Source organism: Cnephaeus nilssonii (assembly GCF_951640355.1).
Source record: "Cnephaeus nilssonii genome assembly, chromosome: 20".
In the NCBI taxonomy this organism is placed as follows: domain Eukaryota; kingdom Metazoa; phylum Chordata; class Mammalia; order Chiroptera; family Vespertilionidae; genus Cnephaeus; species Cnephaeus nilssonii.
In genome coordinates this window covers 37,226,755-37,244,224 of record NC_137091.1, presented here as the reverse complement: position 1 = coordinate 37,244,224, position 17,470 = coordinate 37,226,755, and the positions used below count along the sequence as shown (strand labels likewise).

Genomic DNA, 17,470 nt, shown 5'->3' with positions numbered 1-17,470 from the left:
GGGCTAACTAGGCTGGGGTGGGTCAGGAGATGACATTTGAGCTAAGTAAGGTGGTCAGATGAGAAGCGAAGATCTGGCAGAGGGAACAGCCAGTGCAAAGTCAGGAATGAAGGAAAGCTAGTGTTTGTGCCACGTCCAGAAAAGTGGAAAGGGTTACACGTGGATTTAGGTGGGCCTTCGAGGGTCAGCTTATGCCTCAGGGTATCTACTGGCTTGCAGAAGCCGCCTAGCTGTGGTGAGTTTTCAACTGGTCTTTCCCCTAATAGGTGAACTGGGGGAGTGTGTGTGGGGTAAGCTTCAGAGTCCTCTCCATTCCAGACTTCCCGGCACTCCTCCAGACCACTCCATGAGGCAGGTGCTATTACCTTCCTTCTATTGGACGAGGAAAGAGAGGCCCAAAGGCTAGATCCCTCTCTCAAGGCCACAGAACTAGAAGGTGTGGCCTCTGTGGGCACCCTGGCCCCGGGACCTGTGCCCTTAACCTCCTACATGACCATAACAGGCGCTGCAGCACAGTGGGTTATGCATCTTTGGCATCGGACAAACCCTGCTATGCCGCTTACAAGCTGTGGGATTCTGGGCCAGTCGCTTATGCCCCTTGAGCCCATTTCCCCATTTGTACAATATGCACCCCAACACTCAACGAACACAACCCTTGGCTAACTAGGAGGACTAAGTCACGATTTCCAAACACCTGCGCGACTTTCTGGGAGGGGAAGGAGGAATTAAGGATTTGGGGAGTATTTGGGGAAAAGGGACGCGGAACCCGAACGCAGCGGCGGCCCCTACAGACTTCTTGTGCGTTTTCTTCCTTCAACCGCGGAGCAACTCCCGGTCTGGCCCCATCCAGCCCGCCCCCTCCCATTTCCCCCCCGCCAGGCTGAAAAGAGGTCGTGGTCCCTTTAAGGCCCGTCCCTCCCTCTCCCAAAACTTCCCAGCGTCTGCTCTTTTCGATTCCGGACGGCCGGCCGGGCTCGCCGCCGAGCTGGTAGGGGCGAGGGGCGAGGGGCCCCGGAGGGGTGCGGGGGGCGGGGGGGAGGTGCCGCCTGCCGCCGGGACGCAAGCGGGTGGGGCGGCGGCCAGGAGCACGGGGACGCGACTGCCGCGGCCTCCCGGCCGCCGGCCGTGGACGCGCGCGCGGGCCGGCGAGCGGCGGGGAACGGCCGCGCAGAGGACGGTTCCGACGCGTCCGGTCCGCCCGCGCCGGCGCGAGGGGCGTCCGGGCTCGGCGCGGGGGCGGGGCGGCGCGGGGTGGGGCCCCCCTCGCTCCCCCTCCCCCCACCGCGTTCCTCTGACGTCCGACCTCGCGACCCCGCCCTTCGGTGGGGCCAGCCCCGCCCCGCCCGGTCGCCGGGGTCACGTGCTGAAGGCGCGGCACCGCCCCTCGCCTCGGGTCTGCGGGCCTTTTTGGATCTTCTCGGTGTGACTTAGGAGTTGGTTTAGATCCCCACAAGCGCACCCCCAACTTTATCTCCCCAAACCCGCAGACCCACCAGGCCTGCCCCACGCTGTCAGTGCCACTGACCCCATCGCAAACTTAGTTTCCACGAGGACACCTGTTTCGGGAGCCCCCCCTTTCACTTGGGCGGAGGGGTTCCGGAGAGTATTTGGTGGCACCCCCCCACACCCCCGCATTTCCCGTGACTCTATCGTTTTCTTTTTAAAAAAAATATTTTATTAATTTTTTACAGTGAGGAAGGGAGAGGGATAGAGAGTTGGAAACATCCATGAGAGAGAAACATCGATCAGCTGCCTCCTGCACACCCCGCACCAGGAATGTGCCCACAACCAAGGCACATGCCCTTGACCGGAATCGAACCCGGGACCTCTCAGTCCCCAGGCCGAGGCTCTATCCACTGAGCCAAACCGGTCAGGGCTCTATCATTTTCTAAGCCCCTCCCCGCTTTCGCCTAGCAGGCATCCCCCCGACATTAGAGGCCTTGGGGTGGGGGGGGGGGGGAATCCAGTGTCAGCCGCCGGCCCCCGCGTCGTTGGGCCTAGACTCAGCTTTCCTGGTCCCGGAGGAAGCAGGCTCGCCGGAGGCTTTGACTCGCACCCCATCATGACTCCCGTTTGCAGAGTGCCAGCGCGGTGCCAGCGCGGTGCCGGGGTGCCTGGTGGGCGGTCCAGCCCCACTAAGGCTGAGGCAGGGACCAGGGACCACCGCTGCCTCGCCCATCCACGACTTCCGTGCTAATGGAAGAGACAGTCAGCGGACCATGTGGGCCTAGAGGGGTCATGGCAGTCCCGTGAGAACCACTGGCGGGAGGGACCACGGGTTAGCATGAGGGATACACTCCCGAGTCCTGGACTGGGAGGGGCGAGGAAAGCTTTTCCGTTAACTGAGACCGCACGGACGAGGGGTCACTCCTTAGCTCTGCCAGGGAGGGGAGTGCTCCAGGTGGAGGGGCTGCTCAGCGAAGACCCAGAGGTGCACGGCAGGTGCTTCCAACCGGAAGGGGTCACTGGTTGAATGGCGTGGTGAAATGACAACTGGACAGGGTCCGAAAGGTTTTATACTGCCAGAAAGGGACATATTTGAGTTTTTTAAAAAAAAATCCTCCCGGCATTTGTGAAGGTTTAAGGCGGAGAGGAATAGGAACAGTGGCGGGGACAGAACTGCACTGGCAGTTGCCCCTCGGCCGGGCCTGGCCTGCCGGCGTGGCACGCAGCCGTCACTCAATACTCTGGGTACTCCGGGCCTTCGCTCCTTTCGAGGTCGCCTCGTCTCCCCAGGCGCCCGAAAAGCGTATTCGCGCATGCGTTCGCTTCTCCGATCGTTTCCTGGACGGTGCCTAAGAGCGCCTACCGGGTGGGCTCCCTCTTTTCACCCAATGGGAGACCACCAATGGTCCTACCGCCTAGTGAGGGAGACACAGAAGATGGGCATCTGCGGTAACCACTGGAGAGGCAAGAGGGCGGGACTTCCTTGTCTTTGCCGAGTGGCGCGGGAAGGTAGTCGTTGTGACTGGAAGACTAGGGGCTTCCGGTTTGATGGATTAGCAAAAGGCCAATGAAAGCGGGAAGGAGGTGGGGATTTTCAGGAGCGTGAGGAAGCGGCGCCAGAACTCTGACCTATCAAATTGGAGCAGGCGGTCAGTGAAAAGACTGGCAGCGAGCGCTCGCCTATAATGAGTGTCCCAAACAAATGAGGGCGGGCTCTCCTGTAGAACGGAGTAGGCTTTGTCCAATAGGGGCTCAAGGTATGCGGAGGCTTCCTCCCCCCGCAGCAGGAACAGTGGCTCCCCCTATCGGGTGGGGGCGGAGGGTGACGGGCGTGTCCCTCCCCCAATGAGAGGCGGGGGGAGGCGGGTTCTGCGCCGCCATGTCGCGGAGGCTGCTGCCCCGGGCGGAGAAGCGGCGTCGGCGGCTGGAGCAGAGGCAGCAGCCGGAGGAGCAGCGGAGGCGACCGGGAGCGATGGTGAAGATGGCGGCGGCGGGCGGCGGAGGCGGCGGAGGCCGCTATTACGGCGGCGGCAGTGAGGGCGGCCGGGCCCCGAAGCGGCTCAAGACTGACAACGCTGGCGACCAGCACGGAGGCGGTGGCGGCGGTGGTGGAGGAGCCGGGGCGGCGGGCGGCGGCGGCGGGGTGAGGCCAAGGCTCTAATCTCGGGTGTGGCTTGGGAGGAAGGGAAAATTTCCCACTTTGAGGGTATTTCTTGGGAAGGGGGGCTTCTGCGCACGCGCCCCTGCCCTCGCGCCGTTGACGAGTGGGGGAGGAGCAGGCGTTGGGCAAACGGCGGGGTTTGCGCGAGGACAGGCGCTTGCGTGTGGGCGCTGTTTAGAGTGGGGAGCTCGCGCTGCGGTGGTGCAGTGCGCAGGCGCGGCGGGCTGGTGTGGGTTGGGGCGGGCACGCGGCCGGACGCCTTTTTCCTCGTTTTCTTCCCTGGCCAGATGCGCAGGCGCACTTCTCCCGCATGGGCCTCGTGGGCTGTTGGAGGTGGGGGGGGGCCACTGCGTGAGCGGGAACGGGTGGGCGGTGGCCTTGTCCGCTCCAGAGAGGAATTATGTCCGGTCACTATTTAATCTTTATAGCTCTGTGGTTTGTCTTGAAGCGGAAGTCGATTTGAGGACAATTCCCCTAGAACAGATTATGTCCCCTATTTTGTGGGCACTGAAAACCGGAAGAAAGGCCTTGTGAAAGGTCTTTTTAGCCGTTCTGGAGTTGAGCCAAGTTTTGGAGCCATCACGAGTTTGCTAATAATTTCCAGGGGTTAACTGGATGCGCAGAGGGGTTGATGAACCAAAATGTTCCCTGCAGTTGGGCATTTTGGAAAGGATTCAGCCTCTTTAGTCTCCTCCGAATAGACCACCAGTTGTTCCTCTGGCTTAGAGCCCATTCCCTCCTCCCTCCAAGTTCATCAAGTCCTCTCCCAGTCAGCCATTTGCAGGTTTTTTTCAGGACTCAGCTGCCATCTGTACTATGATTTATTAGCATTTTAATCTGTGCCAGTCCTTGTTCCACACATTTTAAAGGTATCTCAATTGAATTTCCAACACTTCTCTATGAGATAGGGGGTGATTTACTATTTTTGACTTGTATAGGTGAGGTAAATTCATATAACCAGTGAGGGAAGGGACTGGGTTTAGAATTTAGGACTGTGGAATTCCAAACGGCTGAACCTGGTAACCTGCCTCCTGTTTGGTTCATTCCTGAAATAGAATCCAGTTCTGCCTGGTGGTTCTCAGGCAGGAGGCTAGGCCTAGAACCCACCAGAGGGGAAGAAAGTTACTTTCCTCCTGGTTCTCCAAGGCTCTTGTCTGTGGAAGTTTCTCATTTCTCAAAGATATGACTCTTTTTCTATAGTCTGGCGTAGGTCGAGTTTCCCAATGCAGATTTTGGTGGGAAAGGGATTAAAGCTAAATCTAGTCAAGACTGGCCTGGCTGCCACAGCTTCTGAGGCACATGCTCTTTTATCCTCACTGGACCTGGGGATGAAGTGGGAACAGTGATGCTTGGCTGGACGATGGTTGCAGCTTGCTCTAGTGGGGACAGGGCAAAGAGGTTGGGCAGATGCAGAGATTGCCTGATCCAGACTGCAGCGGAGAATTAATTGTGTGAGCCTTTCCTGCCAGTGGTGTCCACTTTCCAAGCCACGCCTTTCCCCCATTTTTTTTCACCACGGGGAAGAGACAGGTTCTGGAAGGAATGTAAGATAAGCCATCTGCCTGGTCCTTCATTCTGCTTTCCTCGGAAGCTACAGCAAGAGGCTTTAGATAAGTGGCCACGCACTGAGGGCCTTTGCTCTGTTGGCCCAGAATCCTTTTGGGGTGATTGGTTTAAATTGCTGTCCCTTGTGGTCTGACCTGTGTGTCTTTCCTGGGTGACACTCCGCTGTCTTATCTGACTGAATCCTCAACAGTGCAGAAGCTAGTGAGCCATTATCTTGTACGGCAGGAAATAAAGTGTGGCTTTTGCTTCTTTTCTCAGGAGAACTACGATGACCCACACAAAACCCCTGCCTCCCCAGTTGTCCACATCAGGGGCCTGATTGACGGTGTGGTGGAAGCTGACCTTGTGGAGGCCTTGCAGGAGTTTGGACCCATCAGGTACTCCACTCAGAGGCCAGGGGTTGAGTATACAGAGAAGTCTTTGGTGTCCTGTGTACCACTGGTTCCTGGTTGGAAGTGACTTGGCCAGTTTGGTCCAGGGTCCCTTGGCTAGGTCCTGGGGCTCCTCTGCTCTTGGGGTTGGCTCTTGTGCTTTGGGTCAGGTTATGGCAAGTTCGTGCCCTTTTTCTCTACTTTGTAGCTTCTAATTAGCATTTTCTTATTCAGCAAGTATTTATTACTGAGTATGTGGTACATACTCGGTAAATGTGGGAATAGAGCATTGAACAAAACTGTCCTGGACTCCTCTTAGTTGCCCACACAGTGATCAGCACTATGATGGGGAAGCTCAGGAGTCTGGGAGATACTTGTCTGAGTCAGATGAGGAGGGGTCAGGAAGGAAAGCTTCCCAGAGGAGGTAATGCCAAAGCTATACCTCTTGTCTGTCCTGCCACTTATGACAAGAGGTGTTACAGTCAGGAAACCATGACAGGGTGCACAGGCTTTGGAGGCCAGGGAGGAGTCAGTTCACAGGAATTTGAACGCCATTCTCTTGTTCTTGTCTCATCCTGAGAATTTGAAACCTATGTTTTCTCTTACCAGCTATGTGGTGGTAATGCCTAAAAAGAGACAAGCGTTGGTGGAGTTTGAAGATGTGTTGGGGGCTTGCAACGCCGTGAACTATGCCGCCGACAACCAAATCTACATTGCTGGTCACCCAGCCTTTGTAAATTACTCCACCAGCCAGAAGATCTCTCGCCCAGGAGACTCTGATGACTCCCGAAGTGTCAACAGTGTGCTTCTCTTTACCATTCTGAACCCCATCTATTCCATTACCACGGTGCGTGCCAGTGCACATTCATTCCTTGATGCTCCTCTGTGAGATCTCCCTTTTTCCTTTTCTCTGTCCCCAAGCCAGACTGACCTGCCAGTACCCCTTCATTTTGCTCATCTTTGCTTTTACAGGATGTTCTTTACACTATTTGTAACCCTTGTGGCCCTGTCCAGAGAATTGTCATTTTCCGGAAGAATGGAGTCCAAGCCATGGTGGAATATCCTTTGCTAGGGAATAGGCGTTCCTTGGGTTGGGGGCTTAGAGCTGGGCAGGGTGCCGGACACATTTTTAACCAGTGTGTATCTACTGAATGCCTGCCATGTGTCAGATGTTTTCATAAAGCCTGCAGTCTGATGGGAGGGGCTGTCAATAAATAATTAGATGGCAATAAATAATCAGATGTATAAAAGTGCAGAATGTAAAGTGCTATGAGATACAAGGGGATGTGGGAAGTTCTTTGAGGAGGTGGTATTTTATTTCCATGAAGAAGTAGGAGCTGGTATTCAAGGTGATAGTACCAGCTTTATCAAAGATCCTCAGATGGACCCTGGCCTGATGGCTCAGTGGGTTGGAGTATTGCTGTTTTGATTCCCAGTCAGGCCACCTGCCTAGGTTGTGAGTTCCATCCCCAGTGGGGGCATGAATGGAAAGCAGCTAAACAATGCTCACATTGCTGTTCCTCTGCCCTCTGACCCTCCAATCTCCTCTCCTCTCCCCCTTAAATTAAAACAACAACAATATACACACAAGGGGGAGGAGGGAGAAGGAGACCCTAATATAAGGTGACAGGAGATTTGACTGAGTGGTGGGCCCATGATGTAGTATACAGATCTTGTAATACAGAAACCCGTACCTGAAATCTATGTGATCATGTTGACCAATGTCACCCCAATTAATGTTAAAACACATCCTTCAGTGAGGATAAAAAAAAAAAAAAAGATCCTCAGGTGGTCAGAAGCTTAGTGTTGGAGAAAGCGAATGACCCGACAATTGAAGAGTAGCATACCTAGGGGAGGGGTTCTCTATGGGCATTAGAAGTTAGGGCATTTTCAGTAGTGGTGAAGCTTGGGTCAGGATGCAGTAGGAAGCCACTGATGGACTTTCAGAGCAGGAAAGTCTGGTTGGTATTTTCAGATTGTTCAGGCTTCATCAAGCACAAGGGAGAGATTGTGCTTGGCCTGGAGTGGTGACAGGAGGTGGTTGTCACCTCTGGGCTGGTGGGGTGGGAGTGCAGATCGTGAAGAAACCCTTTGCCGATGACTATTCACTCAGGATAGCATGCCAGCCCGTCTCCATGCAAGTGGTTGTGGCAGTGAACAGATCCTAGAACACCCATGTAGCAGTCGGGGTGCTGCCTTGTCCTTCTCCATCTCTGCGACAGTTTGAAGCCTCCCAAAGAGCTATGATGGGGCTTTCCTTAACTTAACTTACATTTGATTCTGTGCAGAGTGCCCAGCGGGCCAAGGCCTCACTCAATGGGGCTGATATATACTCTGGCTGTTGCACTCTGAAGATCGAATATGCAAAGGTAAGTCTAGGAAGCGACTGCTGCTTGTCAGCTTCCAGGTGAGCTGGGGCCTGGCTGATATTAAGCTTTTTCTTGTCCCTACAGCCTACACGCTTGAATGTGTTCAAGAATGATCAAGATACTTGGGACTATACAAACCCCAACCTCAGTGGACAAGGTAATCCTGATGGTCGCTTTGTTCTAAACACACCCCCTTGCCTTCATTTGACGAGTGCACTTCATAGACCTGGGTTCAGGGTTATGTAATGCCATTGGGCTCCCTATGGACATGGGAGGGCTTTAGTGGGAGAGGGTGAATGAGGGCTCTCTGAATTCTAGCTGCTACTTGGGGCCCTTTGATGGAGCTGAGGGTGCAGAATCACGTAGAGGCTTGGATTGGGTGGGGAGCAGGGCCTCACGGCATGGCGATGGCTTTGGAAACCAGTAGCAGCTCCCAAGTGGATTCTGCTGCTTCCCTTCTAGAAGTTTATTTAGGGTCACTGACTTCATTCTCATGGGTCAGGAATGGTCCTTGCTCTCCACTATTGAGGGTCTTCTTGGCGTGGAGGGGGAGGGGATGGCAGATTGGGGAGGTGATGAAGGCTCCTGGGCCCTTGCAGAAGAGCCTTTGAGCAAATTGACCTTGTAGAGGTGAGGCCCTGGATTGGAGCAGAGTGGGCATGCCTTACCTTACTTGTAGAGGGGACTCAACTTCTCTGCAGGGTGCCCAAATGGACATTCCCTTCCTAGAATCTGTCAAGAATGGTTTGCCTTGGATAGGAGGGAGAGATGGAGGATTGCCTTTGAAAAGCAGCAGCACCGCCTCAACAAGACCGTCCATCTCTGTGTCTGTCTTGGTCTGATACATTGGACTAGGCCATGGGCTGAGGAAGGAGGCTGGTTGCTGACATCTCACAGGCCCTGGGAGGCCAGGTGCCCCCATTACTAGCCAGGCCTGTCTTGCTCATCATTGAAGCTGGGAAGCAGTGGGTGGCGTGGGCTAGACTCTTCCCCAGGACCTTCACAATGGGTGCTGTGGGCCTGGCAGCTCCCTCCAGAGGTCAGAGACAAATTGGTGACCAAGTGAATGTACCAGAGCAGGCAATGGCATTACATGACTGCTAACAGAAACATGGCAACCAACCATTTCTTCTCCAAGGAACATAAGTAGAAGATGTGCAGACCAGCAGGGGCTAGTGGCAGGGGCTGGCTGTGCATTGGTTTTGATGCCTCTCCGTTTTGGCTGTCCCAAGGCTGGGGGTCAAAAACGAGAGCTGATGAGGTAACCTGGAGTGAGGGCGGTGCTTCGCCATCCCCTCGGGAACCATACTTCAGCGGCTCTGCCTCTGCACATTGCTCACCAACACACAGGGTAGAAACCACTAGCTCTTCCTGGAGAAAACAACATGCAGCCTCCACCACGTCCCCAGAAACAGCCGCAGACTTGAGCTCACTACATCAAGAACACCACACCGCGCTCCAAGGAACAGCTACAAGCACAGAGGCAGACAGAGACAGAGAGAAAGAGACGCAACATGGCAGCAGACACTGCTTTTTTATTAAACATTAAAAAAAAGGCCAAAATCCAAGCAAACTCGAACCCGAGAATGTACACAGAAGTAGGAAACACAGAGAACAGAGCTCTCAGCCAGCCAACGGCGCTCTTTTCGGAGAACGTTTCACAGACTGAAGTAGATTCCATGGGCCTCCAAGACAATAAGATCCTCTCTCCATTCCTCGCCATACGGGTTTTGTTTCGTTTTTTAAGTCCTTTGGTTTGGGGAGGGCCTTCTTTTTTTGTTTTGATTTTTTTTTTTTCTGCAGTCAACAGCTGCCAACATAATCTGCACCAACTGGAGATCAGAAACCAAAAAAAAAATTTAACCACAACAACAAAAAAATAAAGCAAAACAGACCTAAAAACAGACAGCCAAACAGCTCAGAGGTACACAGTTACCTGCTGGCGGGTAATCGGGCGTGCTCCCAAGGCCAAAAGTTCGGGCATAGTGGGGCCACTGGCACACTTCATAACCAGGAGACACGCACATGGAGCGCTACACAGCCAGAAGCACCGCACTGCAGCACACAGTGTGAGGAGGTGACAACACGGAGGGACACTACCCACCTCATACACCTTTATTTTCCACTTTCTGGTATCTTCTGAGGACAGAACATCTGTGAGCCACTTTTGATTTAATCAAAACATTGACTGTTAAAACAATTCTTTAAAAAAGTTGTAGCGGATGTATACTGTAACTTGTATTTATGACTGTAAAACCATGTGATGCAGGGTCGCAGTGTATGTTTGATGGGACGCCATCTTTCAGAACTGTGCTAACTCACTGTTGAAGCGTCCAATGGTAAGAGAAAATACAGATTTGTTTTTTGTGACAAATGGACATTGTACTCTGTACTTCTGCTGTAAGTAGTTCTATTCCATCTTTGTAATGACTGATTGTTGAAAACAAAATGAAGGCCGGGTGGCAGGAAAGGGCAGTGGTCTTGAGCCCTGGGTTTTGGAGTCAGCCGTTCTGGGTTCAAATCCCGGCTCAGCCACTAACTTGCTTTGTGACCTTGGGCCAAAATGTCTTAATTGCTCAGTTCAAAGTTAATCCTTATCTGTAAAATGGGATTAAAATAGAACCTACCTCATAGGGTTGTTGTGAGGAATTTAAGAAGCTGTGATGTTTGTAAAGTGCTTAGCACAGTGTCTGCCACTCAAGCACTAAATTAATGGTAGCAGTTAATGAACTACATCTGGGGTCAGGGATGGATCTGCGCCATTGTCTGGGTCTGAGAATGTTGATGCCTTGTACACGATTGCTCATATGAACTGATTCTGACTTGCTGCTTGTCCTTTCCTCCAGTCCCTCCTCTGGTTGTATGTGACTAGGTGGGAGGGTGACTGGGACCGGCATTGAGAAAGAAGGGGCCTAGAGAGTGGGGTCTAGAGCTCCTAGAATCCTGGGGTATTGGGGTTGGCATCTTCTTTCTGCCCTTCCTGGGTTATTTTCCTGCTCTTAACCTCTCCCTTCATCGGGAGATACTTTAGAAAGCTCTTCTTGGCCCCATGACCTATTAGCTTCCATAGTAGCTGCAAGTTCCCCAGAGAGCCCAAGAACTGGTCTTTTTCCCACCAGGACCAGAGCAGATGCCAGAGCGCCCAGAACCTGGCCTCATCCTTCAAAGAGAAAGGAAAGCCTAGTTGGTATGGGCTAAGGAGGCAAAGTGGGTTCCAGCCTTGGGCTTCATGCCCACCCTCCAGCAGGCCAAAGGAGGGAGACTCCAGCAGCCCTTGTGAGATACGGAGGGTTTGCAGCCAAGCTTGTAGGAGCTAAGGGACTTGGAGCCTAGCCTTTAGTGAGAAGGGAAGGAGCCACCCCTCTTATCGAACTAGGCTCTAACTGATTTCTCTGTCCACAGGTGACCCTGGCAGCAACCCTAACAAACGCCAGAGGCAGCCCCCTCTCCTGGGAGATCACCCCGCAGAATATGGTGAGGGCAGGGGGTTCCCCTCCGTGGACTCCCGTGGCTCATGTGCCCCTGCCCGACGCCCGCCACGCAAATTCTCACCCGCCCTCCCTCTCTTTCCTTCCCACCCCCCAGGAGGGCCCCACGGTGGGTACCACAGCCATTACCATGATGAGGGCTACGGTCCCCCCCCACCTCACTACGAAGGGAGAAGGATGGGCCCACCAGTGGGGGGTCACCGCCGGGGCCCAAGTCGCTACGGTCCCCAATATGGGCACCCCCCACCCCCTCCCCCACCACCCGAGTACGGCCCTCACGCCGAAAGCCCTGTGCTCATGGTCTATGGCTTGGATCAGTCTAAGATGAACTGTGACCGAGTCTTCAATGTCTTCTGCTTGTACGGCAATGTGGAGAAGGTGAGTTTCTGCAAAGCCCACTGGTTTCCTTGTAGACCTGGCAGGTCCCAGGGAGGCCCTGAACCTCATGGTTTGCCCAGTCAGTGAAGAGGGAGAAAGAGCCAGAGCTTGCTTGGGTAAGAGCAAGTTGACTCAGGATAACTTGCTTAATTGGGTGACCTGCTACAACAGGGTTTGTTCGGTTCTCACTGTGTATGGGTATTTTGTCCGTTTTTGAAATTTCAGTGTTAAGACTGGGACTAACACATAAAAGTGCTAATACTTAACATTACTTGAGTATTACAGTATGTGGAATTTATCCATTGTGGTTATTTTTTTTTAACTTTTTAAAATTTACTGGTTTTAGAGAGAGCGCGAGGGAAACATCGATTTGTTGTTCCACTTATTTATGCATTCATTGGTTGATTCTTATATGTGCCCTGACTGGAGATCAAACCTGCAATCTGAGTGTGTTGGGATGATGCTCTAACCAGCTGAGCTGCCCGGCCAGGGCTACCCATTGTATGAGGGTTTTCTCCAGATAATCTGCCAACACTGGGTTTTCTGCCGGGGGATAGTTAACTGAGACTGATAGGTGACTGTCCCAGATCAGATTGTTTATTGCTTCTGTCAAATCCATCTGAAGCTTTTTAGTTTGTAGCCTCTCTCAGCCCATTAAAAACAGTAGTAGTCCATAAGTGTTAAATTTTTCCTATATGAGGCACTTTTAAAAGTGCTTTACGTGTTGTAATTTGTTTAACTTCACAAGCATCTTTAATGAGGTAAGGGCGGGGAATGAAGAGAAGGAACGTGAATAACGTGCCTAGGTTAACAGACCTTTATGTGGAAGCAGGACTTGAGCTAGAGAGCCTGGCTTCAGAGTTGACACTACTGTTTTTCAGTGTGTTTTTACTGTAACACTCATAAAGAAATATTTTACATCAGGACCCAGTATCTAGATAAATGTGTCTATCTATTAACAAACATTTATGAGAATAGCTGCTTTGGTTTTTTACTACGCCTCCTGTTTTCTGTTGTGTTTCATTAAGTGATCTACTTACGGGCCATGCCCTACACTGTCTAGGCTCTGCTGCCTGCCTTGGGCTGAGCACTTGCCGTGGGCCACGCATGCTTTTCTGTTTCTCTTGATTCCCATGTGTAAGTCAGGATGTGGAAGCACGAGTTACTTCTAACTAACTTGGAAGGGGCAGGGGAGAGGCCCCTGGCTGCTGGGCAGTGATGATGACCATGGCTGCTCTCCCTAAGGTGAAATTCATGAAAAGCAAGCCGGGGGCCGCCATGGTGGAGATGGCTGATGGCTATGCTGTGGACCGGGCCATTACTCACCTCAACAACAACTTCATGTTTGGACAGAAGCTGAAAGTCTGGTAGGTGCCCAAATTCCTTGGGATAGGATGCTTTGGCAAGGGCCTGGGGAGAAAAGGGAAGGAAAATGGGCACCCACTGCACAGGGCCCAGCAGTGGAGCACAGTGAGACAAAGGTGCTTATTCAGGCAGGAGTGAGGTGGGGCGGGTGTGTTTCCAGATGCTTCTCTGAAGCAGTGGGGAAAAGTGGGCTTCGCCTCAGCTGTGTCTCAGTGCTCCCTAAGTACACAGCACTTGCTCAGACAGGAACAAGGCCACAGTGGAGGGCTTGGGGGACATTGGGTTTGACAAAGAGCTCCCCTTTCCCCCTAGTGTCTCTAAGCAACCTGCCATCATGCCTGGTCAGTCATATGGGCTGGAAGACGGGTCCTCCAGTTACAAAGACTTCAGTGAATCAAGGAACAATCGGTTCTCCACTCCGGAGCAGGCAGCCAAGAACCGCATCCAGCACCCTAGCAATGTGCTGCACTTCTTCAATGCCCCTCTGGAGGTGACGGAGGAGAACTTCTTTGAGGTGGGTGCCATGCAGTTGGTCCCACACCACAGCCGTCCGAGTGGGCCATTCATTTTAGTCTTTCAACAAAGACCTATTGTTTTCCTACTTGGCCAGGATGAGGGTTGGGTGCTGGGGATAGCACCAAACATTTAGCAACAAGAAGTTTGCCAGGCTCTTAACATTTTTCGCCAGCTAGGATGGCTATACCTTTGCTGGGAAAGTATCTCTCTGTGTGTGGGAGTGGTGATCAGAGTCCAATCTCAAAACATCCCCTTTGTCAGGCAGGCCCCCAGGTGCCTAGATAACATCTGAAGGGAGGGGGCCTGTTAAGGGCGAGGTCAGAGGGGGAACTAGGGCAGGTAGTCTGGCTGGCAGATTTGGACTTTGGTCCTTGTATTCAGTTCATCAAATATTTACATAGTGCCAACTCCCTCAAAAAGCAGCTGAAGATGAGAATTGGGGGGGCGGAGGGAGTCATAGAACACCATAGAGTGTGTGATGAAAGCTTAGAAACTCATCTTCAGAAAAATTTCAAGCACTGGGTCATGCAGGGCAGGGTCTGCTTAATTCTGCCATGTGGCATTCCTTGTGTTTCTGCATCTATTTTCTGTTTTTGTTTTCTTGTATATTTTTATTGATTTCAGAGAGGAGGGAGGAGAGAGAGATCAATGAAGAGAGAATCACTTGTCGGCTGCCTCCTGCACGCCCCCTACTGGGGATCGAGCCCACAACCCGGGCATGTGCCCTTGACCGGAAACGAACCTGGGACCCTTCAGTCCGCAGGCTGACACTCTTATCCACTGAGCCAAACCAGCTCGGGCATCTGCATCTACTCTTTGTCTTGCAGATTTGTGATGAGCTGGGAGTGAAGCGGCCATCTTCTGTGAAAGTATTCTCAGGCAAAAGTGAGTCAACTGCCTTGTCTTCTCCCTCATTCCTTGGTTGTAGGTGAGCCGCTCCCTGGTTTGTGCTTGGGTCGGCCTAAAGCCTTTGTTTCTGATCAGGTGAACGCAGCTCCTCTGGGCTGCTGGAATGGGAATCCAAGAGTGATGCCCTGGAGACTTTGGGCTTCCTGAACCATTACCAGATGAAAAACCCAAGTGAGTATCTGAATCCTGCCGTCCATCCCCCTCATGACCTAATGGGTTGGCTGGCTTCAGGTCAGAGCTGCCCTTCTTGCGATCATGATAGAGCCCCAGAAGTGTTCACGTTGTCACTGGCCCAGATGAGTGGGACCTGATCTCCAGGAGAGCAGCCTGGTGTTCCCTGTGGGAGAGCCAGCCTGGCTGCTTGTTCACCCGCTCTGCCAGCTGAGAGTTGCTCGGGCTTGTTCTTTAGGTAGCTGGCATTCTCTGCGTCAGAAACTATCAGTAATGCCCAGCATGTCAGTCACAGAGGCTGGCTAAGCTAGTATCCAGGAAAGGGGCTGTATTAGCCAGCAGGTAAAATTTGCCCACCCAGTTCCTGGGGGCAGACCTATTGCTTTGAGCAGCAACAGAGCTAGGAATGGAATTCTCCACGGTAGTGAAGGAAGGGAAGGAGAAATGCCTTGTGTTTTTGGCTTGTTTTTAAGCCTCACATTGGGCAGTGCCCATTAGGCCCCACAACTGAACTACAGCAAAAGGTGTGTTTAAATGAGGAGAATGGTGGGGTGGGGGGAGGGTTGAGGAGGGGCACCTCCAGAGATGGGCTCAGCCAAACCTCTCTTCTTCTTTGCAGATGGTCCGTACCCTTACACCCTGAAATTGTGTTTCTCCACCGCTCAGCACGCCTCGTAATTAGGTGCCGAGGAAGAGTCCTATCTGAGCAGGAAATAATTTCTTTCCTTTGTGGTTTTTTTTTTTTTTTTTGGCAAAAGTTCCTATATTCCTTTTTTCTCTTTTTTTAAAATGCTAGGTTAGAGGCTTAACCATAATGGAAACGATGGAAGGGGAGGGGAAGGGAATTGATATCTCCCAAGATTAACCTTCACTTTTAAGAAATTATTGTACATGTGATTTTTTTTTCCCCCGTTCATACATTCGTGCTGCCTATGTACTCTTGGCACATTTCAATAAAATTGTTTGGAAAATTAACAGCGCTTTCTGGGACTCTGGATTGTGTCTGCTTCCCTCCCACTTGGTCTGAAGAGGGGCAGGCAGGCCAGGACACAGCTGCAAGCTGTGGAGAGCTGCAGGCCCAGCCCTGCGAGGAGCAGGGTGAGCCAGGGCTGTAGACCAGTAAAAATGCTAGCAATTAAGGAGTCTTGAGAAAAGGCTGGGAGACCTGGTGGCACACAATTCCTGGATCCTGCCTAAGCAAGCTCATTCTAGTTAGGACAATCACTTAAAAAGTACAGTATTTTTCCGTGTATAAGACATTTTTTTTTCTTTCTAAAATCATTAGACTGAAAATTGAGGGGCGTCTTATACACAGAGGCCAAGGAGGGCAGGAGGGAGCCGTGTGGGTGCGTAGCTGCCCATACCTTGTCAAACACTTCCTCCAGTCACAGCCTTACTGTTACTGGTCAGCTGGTGCCATAATTGGAGGTGGAGAGTGTGAAGATGCAACAGGGACCAGAGCATTCTGAGCCCATAAAGATGTCAAAAAATAAAAAGCCCTAACCAGTTTGGGTCAGTGGATAGAGCGTCAGCCTGTACTAAAGGGTCCCAGGTTCGATTCCGGTCAAGGGTATGTACCTTGGTTTCGGGCATATCCCCAGTGCGGGGTGTGCAGGAGGCAGCTGATCAATGTTTCTCTCTCATCGATGCTTCTAACTCTCCCTCTCCCTTCCTCTCTGTAAAAAATCAATAAAATATATTTTTAAAAATAGATAAATGCCGTTAAGCAATTGTCTTACTCTGCAAAATTCAAACGGAATGTAATTAGCTATGCAAAAGAGCATGGAAATAGAGCTGCAGAGAGACAATTTGGACCTCTCACTGAGTGTATGATCAGTCAGTGGAGAATACAGGAATTACAACTCCTTAAGATGCCAAAAAAAGAAGGCCTTAAGAGGAAAACCAGCAAAATGTTTAAAATACTGATTTTTTAATTTTGGGTTGGAAAAGGGGGGGTGTCATACATGGGGCGTCTTATACATGAAAAAATATGGTATATGTTGTTGCTGGGGAAGTGGGGAGGACTTAAAGGGAAATTGTGTGACTAAACACCTGCCTTTCTTTGTTAATCCTCACCTGAGGATATTTTTTTCATTTGTGTTTTGAGAGAGAGAGAGAGAGAGACATTGATGGGTTGCCTCCTACATGTCCCCCAACCAGAGCCTGGGATCAAACCTGCAACCCTTCTGTGCGTGAGCTGACACACCGGCCAGGGTAACACCTGCCTTTTTATAAAGTTGGAAAATAAACATCTGGAAGATGAAAGTGGCAGTCTTCTCCTTAGTCTCTTTATCAATTTTTGGTGATATTTTTTCTCCGTGTCACATTGGGCAATGACCCCTGCAGTTGAACTGCAGAATAAGAGGTATGCAAAACAAGGAACTGGGTGAGAGGAGCATGTTCTAGAGTTCCATCTGGACATGTTTGTTTTTTAATGTTTTTATTGATTTTCAGAGAGAGGGAGGGAGAGATTGAACATGGATGAGAATCATCAATTGGCTGCCTCCTGCACACCCCCTACTGGGGATCGAGCCTGCAACCCAGGCATGTGCCCTGACTTGGACTCTGACCATGACCTGGTTCATAGGTCAACACACTCAACCACTAAGCCACACTGGGCAACATTTGTTGTTTTTTTTAATTAAATCTTTATTGTTGAAAGTATTAACATGTCCCCCTTTTTCCCTCACTGAGGATATTTTTTTCCATTGAATTTTAGAGTTGTAGGTA

The 17,470-nt window shown here is 51.7% G+C and overlaps 1 protein-coding gene across 3 annotated transcripts; it reads left to right on the top strand.

The window, feature by feature from the left end:
* Nucleotides 1–949: 949 nt before the first annotated feature.
* On the top strand, nucleotides 950–15,927 carry HNRNPL (heterogeneous nuclear ribonucleoprotein L). 3 transcript variants are annotated; one of them, XM_079759635.1, is made up of 13 exons: nucleotides 1,958–3,589; nucleotides 5,432–5,550; nucleotides 6,154–6,391; nucleotides 6,517–6,604; nucleotides 7,819–7,913; nucleotides 7,998–8,070; nucleotides 11,316–11,387; nucleotides 11,499–11,779; nucleotides 13,025–13,146; nucleotides 13,457–13,658; nucleotides 14,488–14,545; nucleotides 14,645–14,740; nucleotides 15,360–15,753. In XM_079759635.1, the coding sequence occupies exons 1-13, from the start codon at nucleotides 3,326–3,328 to the stop codon at nucleotides 15,416–15,418; spliced, it is 1,767 nt and encodes a 588-aa protein (XP_079615761.1). In that variant the 5' UTR covers nucleotides 1,958–3,325; the 3' UTR covers nucleotides 15,419–15,753. The 3 variants fall into 3 exon arrangements, with proteins under 3 accessions (XP_079615762.1, XP_079615760.1, XP_079615761.1); XM_079759636.1 differs by lacking the exon at nucleotides 1,958–3,589 and adding an exon at nucleotides 950–988 and having other exon boundaries at nucleotides 11,316–11,779; XM_079759634.1 differs by having other exon boundaries at nucleotides 1,683–3,589; nucleotides 11,316–11,779; nucleotides 15,360–15,927.
* The last annotated feature ends 1,543 nt before the right edge of the window (nucleotides 15,928–17,470 follow it).

Excerpts from the sequence above, each read along its gene's own strand:
- HNRNPL (XM_079759634.1), top strand. The coding sequence starts at position 3,326 with ATGTCGCGGAGGCTGCTGCCCCGGGCGGAGAAGCGGCGTCGGCGGCTG. Across the intron at positions 5,551-6,153 it reads CAGGAGTTTGGACCCATCAG|CTATGTGGTGGTAATGCCTA; the intron begins GTACTCCACTCA and ends TTCTCTTACCAG. Across the intron at positions 6,392-6,516 it reads CCATCTATTCCATTACCACG|GATGTTCTTTACACTATTTG; the intron begins GTGCGTGCCAGT and ends TTGCTTTTACAG.